At 47.0% G+C, this 18,221-nt stretch overlaps 1 protein-coding gene across 1 annotated transcript in view; it reads left to right on the top strand.

Moving 5' to 3' along the window:
* Positions 1 to 16,927: 16,927 nt before the first annotated feature.
* The window catches only part of DHCR24 (24-dehydrocholesterol reductase), a 36,579-nt gene continuing 35,285 nt past the window's right edge, over positions 16,928 to 18,221 (top strand). The window contains exon 1 of the mRNA XM_060089861.1: positions 16,928 to 17,281. Within this exon, the coding sequence (XP_059945844.1) occupies positions 17,051 to 17,281 (231 nt within the window). The 5' untranslated portion in view covers positions 16,928 to 17,050. The remainder of the gene's footprint in view (positions 17,282 to 18,221) is intronic.

The raw sequence follows: 18,221 nt of genomic DNA, 5'->3' as shown, positions 1-18,221 counted from the left end.
ACCATTTAAGTAGCAGAGCATCCTCCAAGCTTTACGTGCCTCCTATCCTTTTGGTCTCACTTGCCCCTTACTCAATTCTGAATTCCTCAGGTCGGAGACTACTTTAATTTACCTTTGCCGCCCAGCCACTGGCTCAGGGCCCAGCCCCCAGTAGACCCTCCGCGATGTGAGTTGAGTGAATTGATTGGATGCCCTGTGTGTTTCCAAGACAACAGGCCTGTCCCATTCACCTCGGCAGCCCTAGAGCCTGGCACTGGGTCTGGCACGTGGAGGGCCCTGAATGGCCACTTGGTGCTCACCAGGCTCCTCATAAACCCAAAACCTTCTCCAAGGAGACTTTAGGCCTCGACTCCCTCCCTGTCTTAACCTCGTCAGAAAATTACCTCCCATTTATCTCATCCTCGTGGACAATTTAACCTTCCTAGGTCACCATGTGCTTCTTGTTCTTCTCCGCTGGAACCTGATTAGAACATCGACTTGATCCCCTTTTAACAGCTTGTGTCCTGGCAGCTCTCCAAAGCATGGTGTCAGCTCTTTGCCTGCATCATTTCTAATTATAACAACCCAAAGGGGGGTATTACCTCCATTTTCCAGAGGAGGAAATGGAGAGGAAGTGCAAGCAATTTGCCTAATAATCGAAAAAGTCTGATTAGAAACCCAAATCCTGTTAATGCTAAAACCTGGACTTTAAGGCCTGTCTACGGGTCTCGCATTAAAAGAAAAGTGTGTAACAGCTTCATCCATTCTGTGTGTGTGTGTGCGCGTGTGTGCGTGTGTATATTTGCTGCTATGCCCAGGCACTCACTCCGATAGACGCCAGACTCATCATAATGACCCAGTGGCCGCCTTCCAGGAATTCAGAATCTAGAGGGGATGTTTTGTTTATTTTGAAATTAATATATCATAGAGTATCTTGGCCAAGGTCCAGTTATTTTAACAGAGAGAGTTTAGTATAAAGAAATATAAGGTCAGTTAATGATGTTGACTCGGTAGCTGAAGAGTCAAGAAGGAAACACTTAGGAGAGAGTAAGTGCAAGAAGCTGCTGACTCCGAGGGCTGGGGGACTAAGGGAAGAGGTTGGAATTATTCAGAGTAAACACTTGGGGGAGGGCCCTGTGGGCCTGGGACCCAACCCCTGGGGAAGGGGGGCTGGTTGCTGCTGCTGGTACCTGTGAGGATGTTCTGCAAGGACTGGGAAAACTGCGGACTGGATCCAGCTGCTGCTACAGGGAGGAACTGCTACTGCAATAGAAGCACTGCTGGGTTCTGCTCACAGGGAGAGGATGGCAGACACAAGTCCTCTGGAAGCAAATAGGAGGGAGCAAGTCCCTTCTTCCCCCTTCCCCTCCCCCACTCCAACTGATGGCTGAGCAGCCTTTCTCCCTCTCTCCCCCCCTCTGTCTCTCTCTTTCTCTCTCTGTCTCTGTCTCTCATCTCTTGAGCACATGCACAGATCCTAATGTAGGGCCAGTGGGCAAAGCGGAACAGGGTAGTTTGCAGAATCCCATCTCCAGTATCCAAAGCCAAGCGTAGAAAGACAGGGTTGGAGCCGAGAGGCGATAACTTACTAACTGACACACAGGATAGGAAAGGGTCTGGACTGGAAATCAGCGTTCCTGAATCTTCTCCCGCCCCTTCCACTACCTTGCCATGTGGCTTGAAGTATGTTGCTTTACTTCAAGCTTTGGTTTCTTCTGCTGCAGAATGAGAGGGGTGCTCTGAACTCCTGCTTTTCAAACTGTGGTCCTCAGACTAGAAGCTTTGGAATCCCTTGGGAGCTTGTTAGAAATGCAGACGTTCTGATCCCACCCCGACGTCCTGAATCAGAATCTGCATCTTGGTGAGATTCCCAGTGCACGGTCAAGTTTGACAAGCAGTGATCAGAGTGCCCCTCCTAGCCAGGCCCAAGGCTGGCAAGCATAGCAAGGCCAGGGACAGGACCGAGGCTCGTGGTCAGACAGGTCTGACTCAAATTCTGCCATGGGAGCTGGCAAGTTGCTTAGCTTCTCTCAACTTCAATTTCCTCATCTTAAAAAAAAAAAAAAAAAAGAAGAGGGATTTCATGAAACTCATGGGATCACAGTAAGGATGAGATAAGGTGAAATATGCAAAGTCTCCAGACACCAGCAGGAGGGCCTTAAGAAGACTTTTATAGAATCTGTTACAGAAGCAGTGTACCAGTGTGAGTCAGGACATCAGGACAGTCAGTCTTCCTGGGAGCAACACTGAAACCGGACCTCAATGAATTCACAGGACATCAACAGATTAACCACACTCCAAGGAGACTGGCATCTGAAGAGACTTCTTAAAAAGCCAGAAATGTCAAACATTTGTTCTCGTCTCTAGAATAAACAGTGTGCACCTAGGAATGCCTCGTATTGGTTGTGTGCTCTTGAAGTCATGATGACTCTTCTCCTGGCTCAGTTCCCACATCTGTAAAATGGGATCATTTTGTAATTTTCCCATGGTGGACATTACTTATATAATGAAAAGACATTTGCAGAGTCGTTTATTTTTTAAAGAGTGACTCCAATGCTTCCGGCTTGGGGACTGTACTGGTTGTGCCACATTCCGGGATAGGGCCTTTGGGAGGTTAAACAGCAAGAACTCCAGGCATGCTGAGCTTGGCGTTCCCGCAGGACTCCAAGAGGAGATGTCCAGTAGCATTGTCTATACAGGATGAGAATGGGGTATGTTTGTATATGTGTGCCCGATATGTCTCACTCACTTCCTCAGTGTACAAATGTGGTCACATCTTTGTTTTTCAAATTAACTGCTCAAGCCCCCACCTGCCCTTCTTAACAGAGAGTCCAGTATCTCTCTGTTAAGAGACCTGTTTCCTTCCCAAGGAGGATTGAAGTCCTTATGTCACTGTTGTAATGACTCACCACTGTCAGATGGTGTCACTGTTCAACACCACTCCAGCTGCAGCCCATAGAGGCCAACAGCCCTCTCCTTCATCTCCCCAAACAGAAGAGCAGAGCTAAGCACTGCCCCGAACCAGCCCTCCCCGTCCCTTGGTGGATGCTCGTCCATTGGATCCCTGTGGCAAGCTGTCGGTTGAGACTTTTGCCCTTTTCACCAGTTCCAGGACCAGGGACAAGCTCGTTGGGTCCACCTGCTGGGTGTCTCTACCCTCAGATCTCAAGGAGAAGGGGCTGAGGAGGGGGCCCTCTTCTCCCCAGCGGTGCTGGATTCTTATGTAAATTGGCCCACGTTCCCCTCCGATCCCCTGCTTATCCGAGCCTGAGTCCAGAGACCCTGCACAGAGCCAAGGTCAGTGCCAAGGCGTCTTGCTTGGGAACGGCATTTCTGTCTTGCCAGACACCTGATGTCCAGAAAGGTTTGGGAGCCTCTGCGTATAGGTGAAGAGTGAGGTCACAGCAGGACTGGGGACTGAGCACTAGGAGAGCCATGGGCCAAGGAGGGGGCCCTGAGCCCCACCAAGGCTGGGAAGAGGGAGGGAGGGGGCAGTGCCAGGTGGGAGGCTGAGCAGACTGGTGGAAGGAGGGCATGGGTCACAGGCCAGGGGGGACAGGGTTTCAAGGAGAGAGGACCAAGAGGGCAGGGAGGAGGCCTGAAAGGACCCTCTGGGTCAGGCAATTCTAAAGTCATGGGTGGTCTTGATGCAAGCATTCGGAGGGGGTCACAGCAGCCTAAGTGAGGTTGCAGTGGGATTAGGAATGAGGAAATGGGCAGAAGTATGTGTAACTTACCCAAGGAGCGTGTCTGTAAAGAGAAGCCAGAGTTGGGGTAGGGAGAGGGGCAGGTCCGAGAAGGCTTTGCTATCACAGGGGGGGTGCCTGTGAAGATAGCACACAGAAGGGGTAATTGACTTGACTGAGGGAGGAGAGAGAGGGATTGAGGGCAAATGTTGGGAGGAGACGGAGAGGAACAGGAAGGGTAGGTTGGCCCCATCTTGAGTCATCATGTGATACCAGCTTAAGGAACCTGCTTGTAGCCAGCAGGGAGCCATGGAGCTGGTAGAGCAGGGGCTGTGCTTGGAGAAGATCATGTGACTGGATGTTTACTTCACATTTAACCAAGCTGGAGATCTCTGGGGTTGATGTTATGTTTTAAGCCAACTTACCGAATGAATACCAGTGATCTAATTAAGACATATATTTCTACACTCTGACTTCTCAACCCTATCATCTCCACAACAATCTGCGCCACATTTCTGTGCTGGTGAAGAAAGGCGGGACTTGACTTGGGCTAAGGTATTCATTCACTTGACCTTTATTACAAAGATAAAGTTGTCAGTTTCTTCTGGGGAATCAAAATGTTCTAATTCGATTAGATATGATGATGGTTGCACAACTCTGTAAATATACTAAAAAACCATTGAAGTGTACACTTTAAACAGGCAAATTTTATCATATGTAAATTCTATCTCAGTAAAGCCATTAAAATTTTTTTCATACCCAGCTAACGGGCAGCCGCCTATGAAGCACCAAGCCAAGGGGAACAATAGGTTTTCCAACCTATGATGAAAGAGTACTGTCTTCCTGGAGGCTCCAGCTCTCCCAAGCTGCCTACACACATTGCTCTCTGCTACTGACATCTGCGGCCCAGCACTGCTGGCCCACGCTCCACCGGTCCACAGCCAGCGCTAGGCTGAGTTTTCATTGCTGTGGACCAGAGTTCTAATTATAGAACCTCTGACCTTCCCCATGGCATCCCCACAACCTAGCAGATTGTCTAACACATTGTAAGTTGCTCAGTAGGTATTTATTGAATGAATGAAAGAATGGCCTAGCTGGAAGGAACATAAAGATTTCTTTTTAATATCCCTAACTTTAGGGACAAGAGTACTGATGCTCAGAGAGCTTAAGTGAACTGACCCCTTAGCGAATAAGAGGCAGTGGGTTCAGTTCAGCATGTCCTTAGTGAGCATCTGTCTATAAAGAGTTATTCTGAGGACTGTGAGTGACACCAACACAATGAAGGTCAAGTCCTCGCTCTCCACAAATAGGGGACTTAAACTGCGTCATGCCTGTACAGGAGAAGGGAAGAGACGCTGAAAAAGTCCTTGAATCAGGCTCTGAGCCGGAACCGTATATTCGCCAGTCTCCTTCAGTCTCCTTCAGTCTCCATAATTTTATTTTCCCCAATTTACAGATGAGGACATTTAATCTCCGGGACATGAGACACTAGAGGAAGATTCAAAATTGGAACGCAGGTCTATCTGGTGGCAAAATCTAAGCTCTTTTCCTAACACTATTATAATTCAAGAAATAAAGGCCAAATGAGTTCAAACGAAGAAGTTGCCTGCATCTCTTGGAGATGAGAGAGTACTTGATTGAAAACTTTGACAGAAAGCCATGAGGTGGAGGGAAGGTAAGGAGATGGGTGGCTGTCTTGGATGGAGAAAATGCAGAAGGAACTTCATGTATGAAGAAAGGCCCATAAATCAGTTTAGCTGGAACTAGAGTCCATGTCAGGCAATAGTGGGGACAAGAGGGGAGTGGGAACTTAGGGCCATATCATAGGCAGACCCTTGAAAGCCAGGAAGAGAAACTTGGACTTACTTTGAAGATAGTGTTTCAACAGGGAGATGGCACACATAATCAGAGCCGGGCTTTGGGAAGAGTAACCTATCAGTGTATGCAGGTCAGCTTACAAAAGTGAGAAACTGGAGGGAGGGAATCAGGAAGTTGCTGAAATCATGCAGGGCCAGAAATAAATGGGTGTTCGGTGGAGTTGGAAAGGAGACAATGGTTTATATTGCTATAATGTACACGTGTGTGGATGTGATCCATCTGTGCTATAATTATATAATTGCTGAGTACATCTACTCAGTAACAATAAGAGATATTTACTGAGTACTTACAGTGTACTGGGCACTTTGCTAAGTGCTTTACAAGCACAAATTCATTTACTACTCATAGCAGACTTAAATGGATGCTGTTATTATCCCCATTGTACAGATGAAGAAACTGAGGCTTACACAGAATAGGAAACACATGCCAGGTCATATAATTAGCAACTGCAGAAAATGGAACTCAACCCAGATTTGTGTGACTCCAGAGTCCATACTGTTACCCACCTGTTACATACTCAGTCCTCATGGCTACCTCTTCCTGGCTCAGCTCCCCCTAAAATAAGAAGATTTTGATGGAAATTTAAGGGCAACCCCATACAGTGGAAAGAACATGAGACCAGGAGTGCCACAGGCCTAAGTGTGGTGGAATCCTGGCTCAGCTACTCACCAGCTGAGGGATATTGGGCAGTTACTTGACCTCTCTGAACTTACTCTTTCTGTAAAATGGAGATAAGAGACCAACTTCCCAGGGCTGTTGAGAACTTTAAAAATGAGGAGATATGGAATATCCCTAGGCAGTGTGTGGCACATAGTATCAAGTGTTCAATAAATGGTGGTTGTTAATAATGAGAATAAAGGGGCCTTCACATGAGGGCAACCAGGCTGATGAGAGGACTAGAGATCGAGGCATGTGAGGACCACTGATGAGCAGTGGCTGTGCTCACCTGGAGAAGAAAGCTATAATCATCACCTTCAAATGTAGACAGTGTGTTGTCAAGTGCCAGGAGACAGGGAAGAATCATTATGGGTGGCTCAAGAGGGTAGAACTGGGACCAGCGAGACCCATCCAGGAGTTTCGAACCACCTGAGCTGACTCACATTGAAACAGGCTTCTTTGCGAGGTGGTTGGGATCCTGTCATTGGAGGGTTTCCAGAGAGCATCTGTGCCATCCATCTAGAAGGGATGCTTTGGGGGACATCCCTGGCTGTCCAGTGGTTAAGGCTCCATGATCCCAATGCAGGGGGCACAGGTTCAATCCCTGGTCAGGGAACTAAGATCCTGCATGCCACAAGGCACAGCCAAAGGAAAAAAAAAATAGAAGGGATGCTTTGCAACCGTGGTTCTTCTCAAACTTGGGTGTGTCAGCATCCCATGGAGGGCTTGTGAAAGTACAGGTTGCTGGGCCTGCTTCCAGAATTTTTGCTTCACTAGGCCTGGGGTGGGGCCTGAGAATATGCCTCTGTAACCAGTTCCCAGGGGTGCTACTGCTGGTCCGGGCCCAGGCTTGGAGAACCTCCACTCGAGAAAGCAGTAGTTTCTAAATCCCAGGCCCATTTGGTCGGTACATAGCAACACTTCCAGAAGGTGCAGCAAAGTCAGAAAAGTCATGAAATGCAGCAAGTGTTTTGCAATGCCAAATGTGTTCAGTTTGAAGGACTGTCCTTTATTCTGAGACTGTGACTTTCCTACTTTCTCCAACGTTAAGATTTCCTTCCTTTCGTGGAAAGATGATAACAGATGGCGGTTCTCTCGTTAGTTTCTTGGTTTCTTTACATGGCAAAATAACAAGCTGGCAGCCCTGTCATGGTCTTCAATTTTTTAAAACATCTTTTTGGTCCATGTACTTCTAAAATTGAGGACACGCTGCTCCTGGGCATGTAAGAGTTTAGACTGAGTTTCTCTAAGAGATGCCATCCAAAGTTAAGCTAGGGGTCTTTTAAAAAGGCATTACACACCTCTTTGCCTGGCTGAGCTGCTTACTCGGAATATATGTGACCTTTTATTGATGCTTCAATATATTATTATACACATCTATTGCTATAAAGCCCTGTCAAACCCACAAACATGCCCTCAGGGAGGCTACTTAGCAAAGGACTGTTTGTCCCTCATTAAACCACACAGACTGCTTTCCAGTTGTGAGTAGCAATCCTGCTGCCTCTGCAATTCACTCTCACCCCATCCGCTGTTGTCTATTCTTCCACCCATCACCCACAGAATGTCAGGCCGCCAAGCTTATTAAATCAGTGGTTTCATTTTGCACATTTTTAAGTCAGTAGTCTGTGACTTTGGGACTGTTTATCTCTGCCAAGGAATGAGGCCATAGGCCCAGTACATGATCAAAGAGATTTGCCCCTTTCTTCTGGGAAATGATGACAGATAATATTCACTGGGAATTTACCACCTGCCAGGACTTCTCTAGGGTGGATAAGTAACTTGCCCAAGGTTCATATATGGAGGAGTCAGGATTCAAATCAGAGCTACGGGAATGAGATTGGTACAGCTAACCTGTACTCCACCTGCCTTCAGGGGTGTTTGCAATGCTGAGCAGCTGGAGGTCTGAGCACTGAATAAATGAAGGTTCATAGATGTTATTGTTTGTATGTGATGCTTAGTCAGTGATAATTTTTTAAGGGATGTACTGATTTTGTTGGGAGAAATTGAAATTATTCTGATTTCAAGAATCAAGATGGAGAACAGCTAACTTCCGGACACTGGCCCTGTGCTGGGCACTGGGCAACTAGGAGACAGCTCTTTTGTCCCCAGGAGCTCACAGCGCAGCTGCAAGAGAGGAGCAGGACTGGGTATGGGAAGGGAGGAGCAGGAGACTGCTATTTTTGTGAAAAAACCTCTTATTGTGCTTTGGCCTGTTGAACTATATATATGCTTGTGGCCTTCGCTGAAGTTGAACAAAGCCCGGACCCATACCACTTGTGTGTGCCTGGTACATGATAGCTTTCTTAGGAGGTCAATGCCCAACATCTTATTCTCTTTGTCCAGCTCCCTAACCTCTCCAAACACTGACATATCAAGGGCACATCAATGCCTACATTACAGTGTTGTTTTGAAGGTTATATTAAGATGATGGATGAGTCATGCCTGGTACAACAGGTGCTCAATTCTTCTCCTTATGATGATATGCCAGAAAAATTTCCCTCCCTGTTAAGTATTCTGCATAATTGGACCACTCATGAGGTATTTAGCATATTCTACTTTGTACTGTTATATTGTATTTAATTGTATTATGATATTGTATTTAAATGTAGAGCATTGAGAATTGTGCCTGACAAAGAATCATGTTCCATAAATATTAGCTGCTATGATTATTATGATTGGCATTGCTCTTTCTGCATATATATCTTACCTACCACACTATGACCCATGGGACAGAGGTCCTGTTGGATGTATCCATCTTTGCTCTCCCAACCTGTTCCCGGCAGTGATAGGCACATAGTAGGCATTTGACCAATATTTTTGGAATGGACTATGGCCTATCTTATATAGTTATGAATATGTATATAACATTCCCAGAATTTCACTAACAGTTGTGTTTGTCTCTCAGTTGTATAGTACTCACATTCTGCCTTACTTTATAGTTAGCTTTTGTCATGTCTCCCCATTAATCCATGATCTTCCCATGGACAAGGACTGTGTCTCTATAACCTAAGAACCAGTTCAGTTTGCTGTATGGCGTTAAAGGTGGATACACAGAAAAGTGTTTATATGAAATAAATGAAACTTAAGCTTCAGGGACCCTCACTTACAGGAGCACCTCCTGAATCCCTGGTTAATGAGTGTCCTCAATTCAAAAAGTAGAGATTATTCACTGCATGAGAAAATTCGAAATGTTTTGAAAACTTACAGCTCATAATTGAAAGAAACTTAATAGAAATTTTTCCGAATTTGATAATGATCCGAAAAAATTTGCCATGACATTGACAATAGCTACTTATATACCAAAACGTTTCCAAACTATCAATAATAAAAAGCAAATGTTGGGCTTCCCTGGTGGCGCAGTGGTTGAGAGTCCGCCTGCTGATGCAGGGGACACGGGTTCGTGCCCCGGTCCGGGAAGATCCCACATGCCGTGGAGCAGCTGGACCCGTGAGCCATGGCCTCTGAGCCTGAGCGTCCATAGCCTGTGCTCCGCAACGGGAGAGGCCACAATAGTGAGAGGCCCGCGTACCACAAAAAAAAAAAAAAAAAAAGCAAATGTTGATCAGCCATGTTGGAAGAAGTACTGAACTATCATTTTATTCTCTCTGCTTATAAAATGATACTATAAAATTGTTTTCACATGAAGAAATGATAAAAGAGAATTGAGCCCCAAAAATATAAGAAAAAAGTATTAGAGAGGTGTATCCAGCAGTTTAATAAAAATTTTGTTATTTTTCTAGATTTTTTTGTTTGTTTGTTTTTGCGGTATGCGGGCCTCTCACTGTTGTGGCCTCTCCCGTTGCGGAGCACAGGCTCTGGACGCGCAGGCTCAGTGGCCGTGGCTCACGGGCCTAGCTGCTCCGCAGCATGTGGGGTCTTCCCAGACCGGGGCACGAACCCGTGTCCCCTGCATCGGCAGGCGGACTCTCAACCACTGCGCCACCAGGGAAGCCCATTTTTCTAGATTTCGTGATATTTGTGGTAACTGTCAGCTTCTTAAAATGTATAATTCGTGCTTTTTTTCTCATTCTAAATAAGTAACCACATTGATGCTTCATAATTTTGTGGTCTTTTCCTTAAAAAGAGCATCCTGAATTGTATAAAACTTAGACTCTGGGAATTCCTTGGTGGTCCAGTGGTTAGGACTCCACGCATTCACAGCAGAGGGTGTGGGTTCGGCCCTGGTCAGGGAGTTAAGATCTTGAGAGCTGCATGGCGCAGCCAAAACAAACAAACAAACAAACAAGCTTAGACGCCATAAAACCTGGAAATATCCTTATTGATACAGGTTGCTTGTTAAAATAATAATCTGACTATATTACTCTGAAATTTTTAATGTTTTTTCTGGCCCCCAAATGAAGTCCAGAATCATTACTGTGGCCTAGCTCCTGCCTGTCTCCTCCACTCTTCTCCTTGTTCCTTAAGCTCCAGCCACACAGGACTTCTTCCTGTGGGTCCTCCCAGGCCCAGAGCCTTCCTTCCAGGAGGCTATTTCCTCCATCTTGACCAAGTCTCACCCCCAGTCGTTGCCTGGATGATGCCTGTTCACTTTTCAGGTTTCTCAGGCAAACTGTCCCTTCTCCCCCAGACAAGATCTTGTTAAAATGAAGATTCTGATTCTGTAGGTCTGGGGTGGAGCCTAAGATTCTGCATTTCTACCAAGTTCCCGGGTGAATCAGGTGCTGCCAGTCCAAGGACCACGTTTTGAGTAAGAGGCTCTGGACCTCATGAAGTCCCTTGCTTTACTACCCTATGTTCCTCTGCTGTGCAACTTGTGTACTGTGTTCAAAAACATGTATGATAACGAAAATTCACTGGAACTTTGCCCATCATAACAAAACTTTGAAAATAAATGTCCTTCAATAGAGGACTGATTGAATAAATTAAGCCACACACACAAATACCCCCGTACTCATACATACAAACACACACTGGAATACAAGGAAACCATTAAAAATGTCTATAGCCTATGGTTCAGTTTTTATAAAGCAAACTGCAAAGTTCATGTTGAGTTGATCTTGTTTGGGAAATTATGTACATATATGTACGTGGGCCCAGAGGTATGTCTAGGAGGATGTTCATGAATATGGGAACTTTAGTTGTCTCTGGATGATGAACCATTTGAGATGATTTTTTACTTTCTTTTCTGGCTTTTTTTGTATAGTTTGAATTGTTTAGAAGAATATACCCCACATTTCAAAAGCAATAAAGCTACTTTTACACAAAATATAATAAGTTATAGTATTATTAATCTGCTTTTTAAAAATATTGCTCCTTCTAAAACAGCCATGCCTTTAAAATAGCCACGACAAATTAGTAAGGGCTAATTTGCTAGATTGATTCATTAACATCTTGGAAAGAAGACAACAGTGCCCTAAAGGCAAAGGATCAGAAAATGGACTCTGATGGCTTGTCCACTACTCACCCCAATGATGTCCATTTACCATTTCTTTGCCCCAGACCCAACGACCATAGACTCACTCTCTCAGTCAGTGTAACAGAATACTGTAGAGTGAGGAGCTTAAACAACAGACATTTATTTCTCACAGTTCTGGAGGCTGGAAGTCTGAGATCAGGGTGCCAACACGGTAGGGTTCTTGGTGATGGCCTTCTTCTTGGTCCACAGGTGGCTGCCTTCTCACTGCACCCTCACATGGCAGAGAGAAAGAGCTCTGGTCCTATCACCTCCTTATAGGGGCACTAATCGCACCATGATTAGCTCTTCCCTCATGACCTCATCTAACCCCAATTACCTCCCAAAGCCCTCATCTCCTAATACCATCACATTGGGGATTAGGGTTTCAACTTATGAATCTGAGGGGACACAAACATGCAGTCCATAGCACTCATCTTTTCTCGTACTCTGCCCCCAACCTATCACTTTACAGTTGGCCCTCCATGTGTGCAGTTCTGTATCCACAGATTCAACCCCCTGGGAATCAGGTGATACTGTAGTATGTATCTAGTGAAAGAAATCCACACATAAGTGGACTCGTACAGTTCAAACCCATGTTGTTCAAGGGTCAACTGTTTAGACATATATATATATATATAAAATGTATACAACTCTTCATGTGCTTCCATAGTACCCTATAATTCCTTACCATAATACTTAGCACATTGATTCATAATTGCCTATTCATTTGTCCAGATCCCTCACAATGATCTGTCAGGACAATGACTGTGTCTAGTTCACTACTGTATCCCCAGTACCTTGCACGATTCCTGCACATCAATAATCACTGAAGACTGTAGACACGGTTAACTTCCATCTAAAATTGATTCCCCTTCTCCTCCAGGATGTTGCTGTATCTGATGGAGCCCCTGGAACCGTGGCCACTCTGGTCATTATCAGGGAAGCTAACCCAGGAAAGACAGAATAAGCAGAAGACAGGAAGAACCGGGTCTTTCAAGAAGTCATTGAGGGGCTTCCCTGGTGGCTCAGTGGTCAGGAATCTGCCTGCCAATGCAGGGGACACGGGTTCGAGCCCTGGTCCGGGAAGATCCCACATGCCGCAGAGCAACTAGGCCCATGCGCCACAACTACTGAGCCCGTTCCCGTGAGCCACAACTACTGAGCCCGTGAGCCACAACTACTGAAGCCCACGTGCCTAGAGCCTGTGATCTGCAATAAGAGAAGCCACCACAATGAGAAGCCTACGCACTGCAACGAAGAGTAGCCCCCGCTGGCCACAACTAGAGAAAAGCCCTCGCGCAGCAATGAAGACCCAATGCAGCCAAAAATAAATTAAAAAAAAAAAAAAGTCATTGAGCTAATGACTTAACCAACTCTGGGTCAAACTACACTCAGGCTTCTGGCTATATGAGAGAATAAACACCCTTATTGTTGCTGCTGTTTGAGTTATAAAGCATCACCAGTGAGAGGTTGAGGGAACAAATGAATTACTCTGACCACGAGCATAAGAAAGCCAGCTCCCCTAGAATGGAGTTAAAGTCTTGTCCTGGAGACTTCAAAAACTGCTTACTGTTCTTAAGATACACAAGGTGATAAGACAACAAAGCCTTTATTATCTTTGTTAGCTTATTATGGTTTTCCAGATAAACTGGGCTTTTAGGCAAAAGCTTTTGCAAGGGAAAAGAATCTCTTATTAGGGCTTCATTTAAAAACAAAGATAATATTCTTAGAGATGTTTCAGAGTCCATACACATTCAGTCCAATCTCCTAAATGTTAGCACGTGTAATCATAACTTGGAGACCTGTTAAAAAGCTGACTCCTGGGCCTCACCTAGGGAGATTCTGATTCAGTGGGATGTGGTGGGGTCCTAGAATCTGCATTTTAGCCGGCAATCTGATGTGGATGGTCTCAGACCACACTTCAAGAAACCCTATTCTTTTTTTTTTTAAATAAATTTATTTATTTTATTTATTTATTTTTGGCTGCGCTGGGTCTCTGTTGCTGCACGCGGGCTTTCTCTAGTTGTGGCGAGTGGGGGTTACTTTTCATCGTGGCGCGTGGGCTTCTCATTGCGGCGGCTTCTCTTGTTGCAGAGCACAGACTCTGGGCACGTGGGCTTCAGTAGTTGTGGCACACGGGTTCAGTAGTTGTGGCTCACGGCCTAGTTGCTCCACGGCATGTGGGATCTTCCCAGACCAGGGCTCGTATCTGTATCCCCTGCATTGGCAGGTGGATTCTTAACCACTGCGCCACCAGGGAAGCCCAAGAAGCCCTATTCTAAAGTTTGCACTTCGTATCTCTAGAACCTAACCACAAGATATGTTGTTTCACACAATAATCAAGGGAGCAGATTCAAGTGATGGAAAGATCCAGAAAATGGGAGCCATATCTGGGCTTCTCTATTCACCAGAATAAGGCACTGATCAGGCAAGTCTCTCAAGCTCTGTCTGAATGACCCCATTTATTAAAAACAACTCAGATTAATAGTTCTCTGTATTGCCACCCCTCAGACTGGTTGTGAAGACCAGATGATATCAGTAGCTGTACTGTACAAATATAATAAAATGCTCTTTGTTAGGACTCTGGTGTTTACTGAGCTCCTTAATAAGTAAAATTATTTGTGTTCCTTAGGCTCTATTCATTAAGCAAGAAATGGGGACTCACATTTTAGAAAGATTGTTTCATGGTCAAACTGTAAAAGGGATTTTGCTTAATTTCCAGTTAACCTGAGTACTTGTTAACCAGAACATCCTATTCCTAAGCATTCTAACTAGGTTTTTATGTAAATAATATACATTTATTAACAGTAATTAATGAGTAGACTCCCTATCAAAGGGAGCTTCCTTGACTTGTGCAAAAATTAATGGGCCCAACAGCCCACAGAATTGGAGAAAATATTTGCAAATCATGTGTCTGATAAGGGATAATATCCAGAGTACACAGAGAACACCTAAAACTCAACAACAATAACAAAAAACCCCAATTCAAAAATAGGCAAAGGATTTCAACAGACATTTCTCCAAAGAAGATATAGGTATGGCCAAAAAGCACATGAAAAGACGTTCAACATCATTAATCAACAGGTAAATGCAAATCAAAACTACAATGAGATACCACCTTACAACCATTAGGACGACTACTGTCAAAAAATCAAAATAGAAAGCAACAAGCACTGGCACAGCCACTGTGGAGCAATATGGCAACTTAAAAATTAAACACAGAATTACCATACAATCCAGCAATTCCACTTCTGGGTATATGCCAAAAGAATTAAAAGGGTCTCAGAAAGATATTGGTACACACATGTTTATAGCAGAATTATTCACAATAGCTAAAACATAGAAGCCACTCAAGGGTCCATGGATGGATAAATGGATAAGCAAAATGTGGTACATAAAATGGAATATTATTCAGACATACAAAGGAAAAGTAATCAATATCAAAATTATTAATGAGGTATTCTGCATTCTCTTTTTTGTACTGTCTTTGAAAGCCAGTGTGTGTTTTACACTAAAAGTATGTCTCAGTTTGGACTAGCCATGTACCAGTAGCTAGAAGCTATTGTGTAAGAGAGTACAAGTCTAGACAATTCATTTTTGAAGCCTAATGCAAACAGCCTCTATTCTGACTTTTACATTTACTTGAATGTTTGAGCCTCTGCCTACATTCTTCCTTCATTCATGGTCAGCAAACACTGGCGTGCCCACTATGCACCAAGCATTATGCTAGAAACTAGAAATACAAAAGTGGACATTCTATCCTAAAGCTCAGTCTGTGAGGGTGAGACACCCAGAGATGATTATGAAATAATGCAAAAGAATCATGACATAGACACCCTCTATTTTATGAGCACCTGAAAGGAGAAGGAAGGAGAAGGAAGTGCCATAAATGTAGTTTTAGAGGTGTCCCTGAGTTGACTTCAAGGACCTGTAATGTCAGCTCTATGAAGAGGATGGGAAATGGCATTCTAGAGGTGTCAGCTTGAGCAAAGGCCTGAAATGAGAGATAGTGGGGCCCTGGGAACGTCCAAAGAGTGCGTGTTAGGGCAGAGACGAAAGAGAGGAAAGTGCGGAGGCAAGCAAGGCCACTGAAGGGCCTGGTAAGTCATGTTTGGCTTCTAAAATAAAAAATCTACACTTCCTAAAATTTCATAAGAAGTAACTGTAGGGGCTTCCCTGGTGGTGCAGTGGTTGAGAGTCCGCCTGCCGGTGCAGGGGACACGGGTTTGGGACACGGGTTCGTGCCCCGGTCCGGGAGGATCCCACATGCCGCGGAGCGGCTGGGCCCGTGAGCCGTGGCCGCTGAGCCTGCGCGTCCGGAGCACAGGCTCCGCAACGGGAGAGGTCACAGCAGTGAGAGGCCCGCCTACCGCAAAAAAAAAATAAAAAAAAGTAACTGTCTCTCTACAGGATTGCGGTGGAATGCAAATAACACTGGATTTAAGCTTTTGCTGGTAACAGTCACGCTCCTCTGGACTGACTGCTCCTTGAGGGCTGGGCCGTCTGCTTTGCTCACTACCCTGTCCCAGGGCCTGCAACGCTGCCTGGCAGAGTGGGAACTATAAGTTTACAGAGCCGGTACCTTCCTTCAGTCCTTTCCCCCAGTCCTCCCCTCCCCCTCAGTACAGAGGGAGAGGGGGAAGAGCGCCAACCCTAGCCTACGCTTCTTAAGTCCTCGGGAGTTCAGAGGCAGGCCTTCACCCTTCTAGGATGTTTCCTCATCTATAAAACGGGCTCACAGACCCGCCGCGCTGGACTGTTGCGTAACTCAAATGAATTTACAGAAAGCGCCTCGAAAAACGAAAAGGTGCATCTCGTGGCCATGAGGGCATAGAGTGACACGACCTGTGGAGGTCGAGGCCAGGTTTCCACCCTCCCTGGCCGGTACGGGCATCCTCGGCCAAGCTGCAGGGTGACTGACCCAAGTCGTGGGGCGCCCCGACCCGACCCCCCAGGAGGTAACCGAACGCGTGACCGCTTAACGAGCCTCACGAGAAGGCGCCACCTAAGGAGGAGGGGAGGAGGTTGCAGCCGCGCCCCTCAGCGGCGGGGCGACTCCTCAGTCCCCAGGGCCGGGAAACCTGAATCCCGGAGCTGCAGAGTGCCGTAGACCCCACCAGCGCCAGGGTCCCCGGCCACCCCCTCCCAGTGTGTCTGAGAGGAGAAGAGGGTGGAGCGGCCTGACTCCCGCAGCCAATAAAAGCAGCAGGTTCCTGGTCCGATCTCCGGCGCGGCTCGCCATTGGTCACCACCCGGGTCTCGGCCCACCGAACCTTTGCGACCCGAGCCAATCGCGAGGCGGCGAGGGTGTCCTCGGGCTCGCGGGGAGCGGGCCGCGGGTAGCGGCGAGCGCAGGCCGGCGAAGAGCGGGTGGCGGTGACCAGCGGCGCGAGCCGGCATCCCCTCCCCCGCGCGGTGAGCCGCCGGCTCCACCATGGAGCCCGCCGTGTCGCTGGCAGTGTGCGCTCTGCTCTTCCTGCTCTGGGTCCGCGTGAAGGGGCTGGAGTTCGTGCTCATCCACCAGCGCTGGGTGTTCGTGTGCCTCTTCCTCCTGCCGCTCTCGCTCATCTTCGACATCTACTACTACGTGCGCGCCTGGGTGGTGTTCAAGCTCAGCAGCGCGCCGCGGCTGCACGAGCAGCGCGTGCGGGACATCCAGAAGCAGGTGAGCGGAGCCGGGTGGGGCGGGAGACTGGCGCGAAGTGGTGCGCGGCGCAGGGGAGCCAGGGCTTCGCGGAGGAGGTGGCGTCTGAGCGGGATTTGAACTAAACAAAAATGTAACTGGGGGGAGGGGTGCTCCCGGAGAGGGAACGGAGTAAGCAAAAGAGTAGAACAGAGCATTGCTCCGACATTTATGGAGTGCCTACTATGTGCAGAGTACGTGCGGGGATCTGTAGGGATGTAAAGAATCATAAGAGAGGGTAGGTGAGCCATGCTCAAGTAGCTCTCACCGGGCCCAATCGATTTCAGAGGAGGAGGGGGTCTTCAGGAAGGTTCACCTGGCGCTGGAGACAGGGAAGCAGGGGGAGTGATTGGGGGAAAGTGTGAGCATAGGAGAAGAGAGGCAGAAGGTTGGAAAGTCAGTTTGGAACTAGGTTGGGGAGGGCCCTTCAGTTTGGAGTTTACTCCTTAGCAAGAAGGAGCTTTCCACCTTCTTATAATAGAGGACTAAAGAGAGAAGGTAGCCCCACACCAGGGTGGGGAGCCTCACAGACCCCGCGCCAGGCGCTCACTCTTGACAAGGCAGTGCCCACCTCCCAGTAACTCTGTACGCCCTCCTCTGTGTCAGCACCCACAGAACCCCTGCCCCTGCTGCCGCTCACAGCCGCGCCTCGTTCTTCATGGCCACAGCTGGCATGGGCATCAGGCCTGGGCATCAGGCCTGAGCAGTTTCTTGGCTCCCTCTGCCCCTCCTTATGTTCCTCTCTTACTGGCGTCAGGTTGCAAAGAGCTTCTGTTTCCTGCTGCCACCCTCGCCGCAGGTGTAGCAGCCTCCATGTTCTCTTTGCTGCTGGCTGGGTTCTGCCTCCAAGAGCGTGAAGATGGATGCGGAGAGCCATCCCTGTGAGGGATAGACCTTGGGCCAGGTGGGAGCAGGCAACATC

The sequence above is a fragment of the Mesoplodon densirostris genome, chromosome 2 (assembly GCF_025265405.1).
Source record: "Mesoplodon densirostris isolate mMesDen1 chromosome 2, mMesDen1 primary haplotype, whole genome shotgun sequence".
NCBI classification, from domain to species: domain Eukaryota; kingdom Metazoa; phylum Chordata; class Mammalia; order Artiodactyla; family Ziphiidae; genus Mesoplodon; species Mesoplodon densirostris.
Note: the sequence above shows the minus strand (reverse complement) of the source record. Positions and strands in the feature narration are given on the sequence as shown.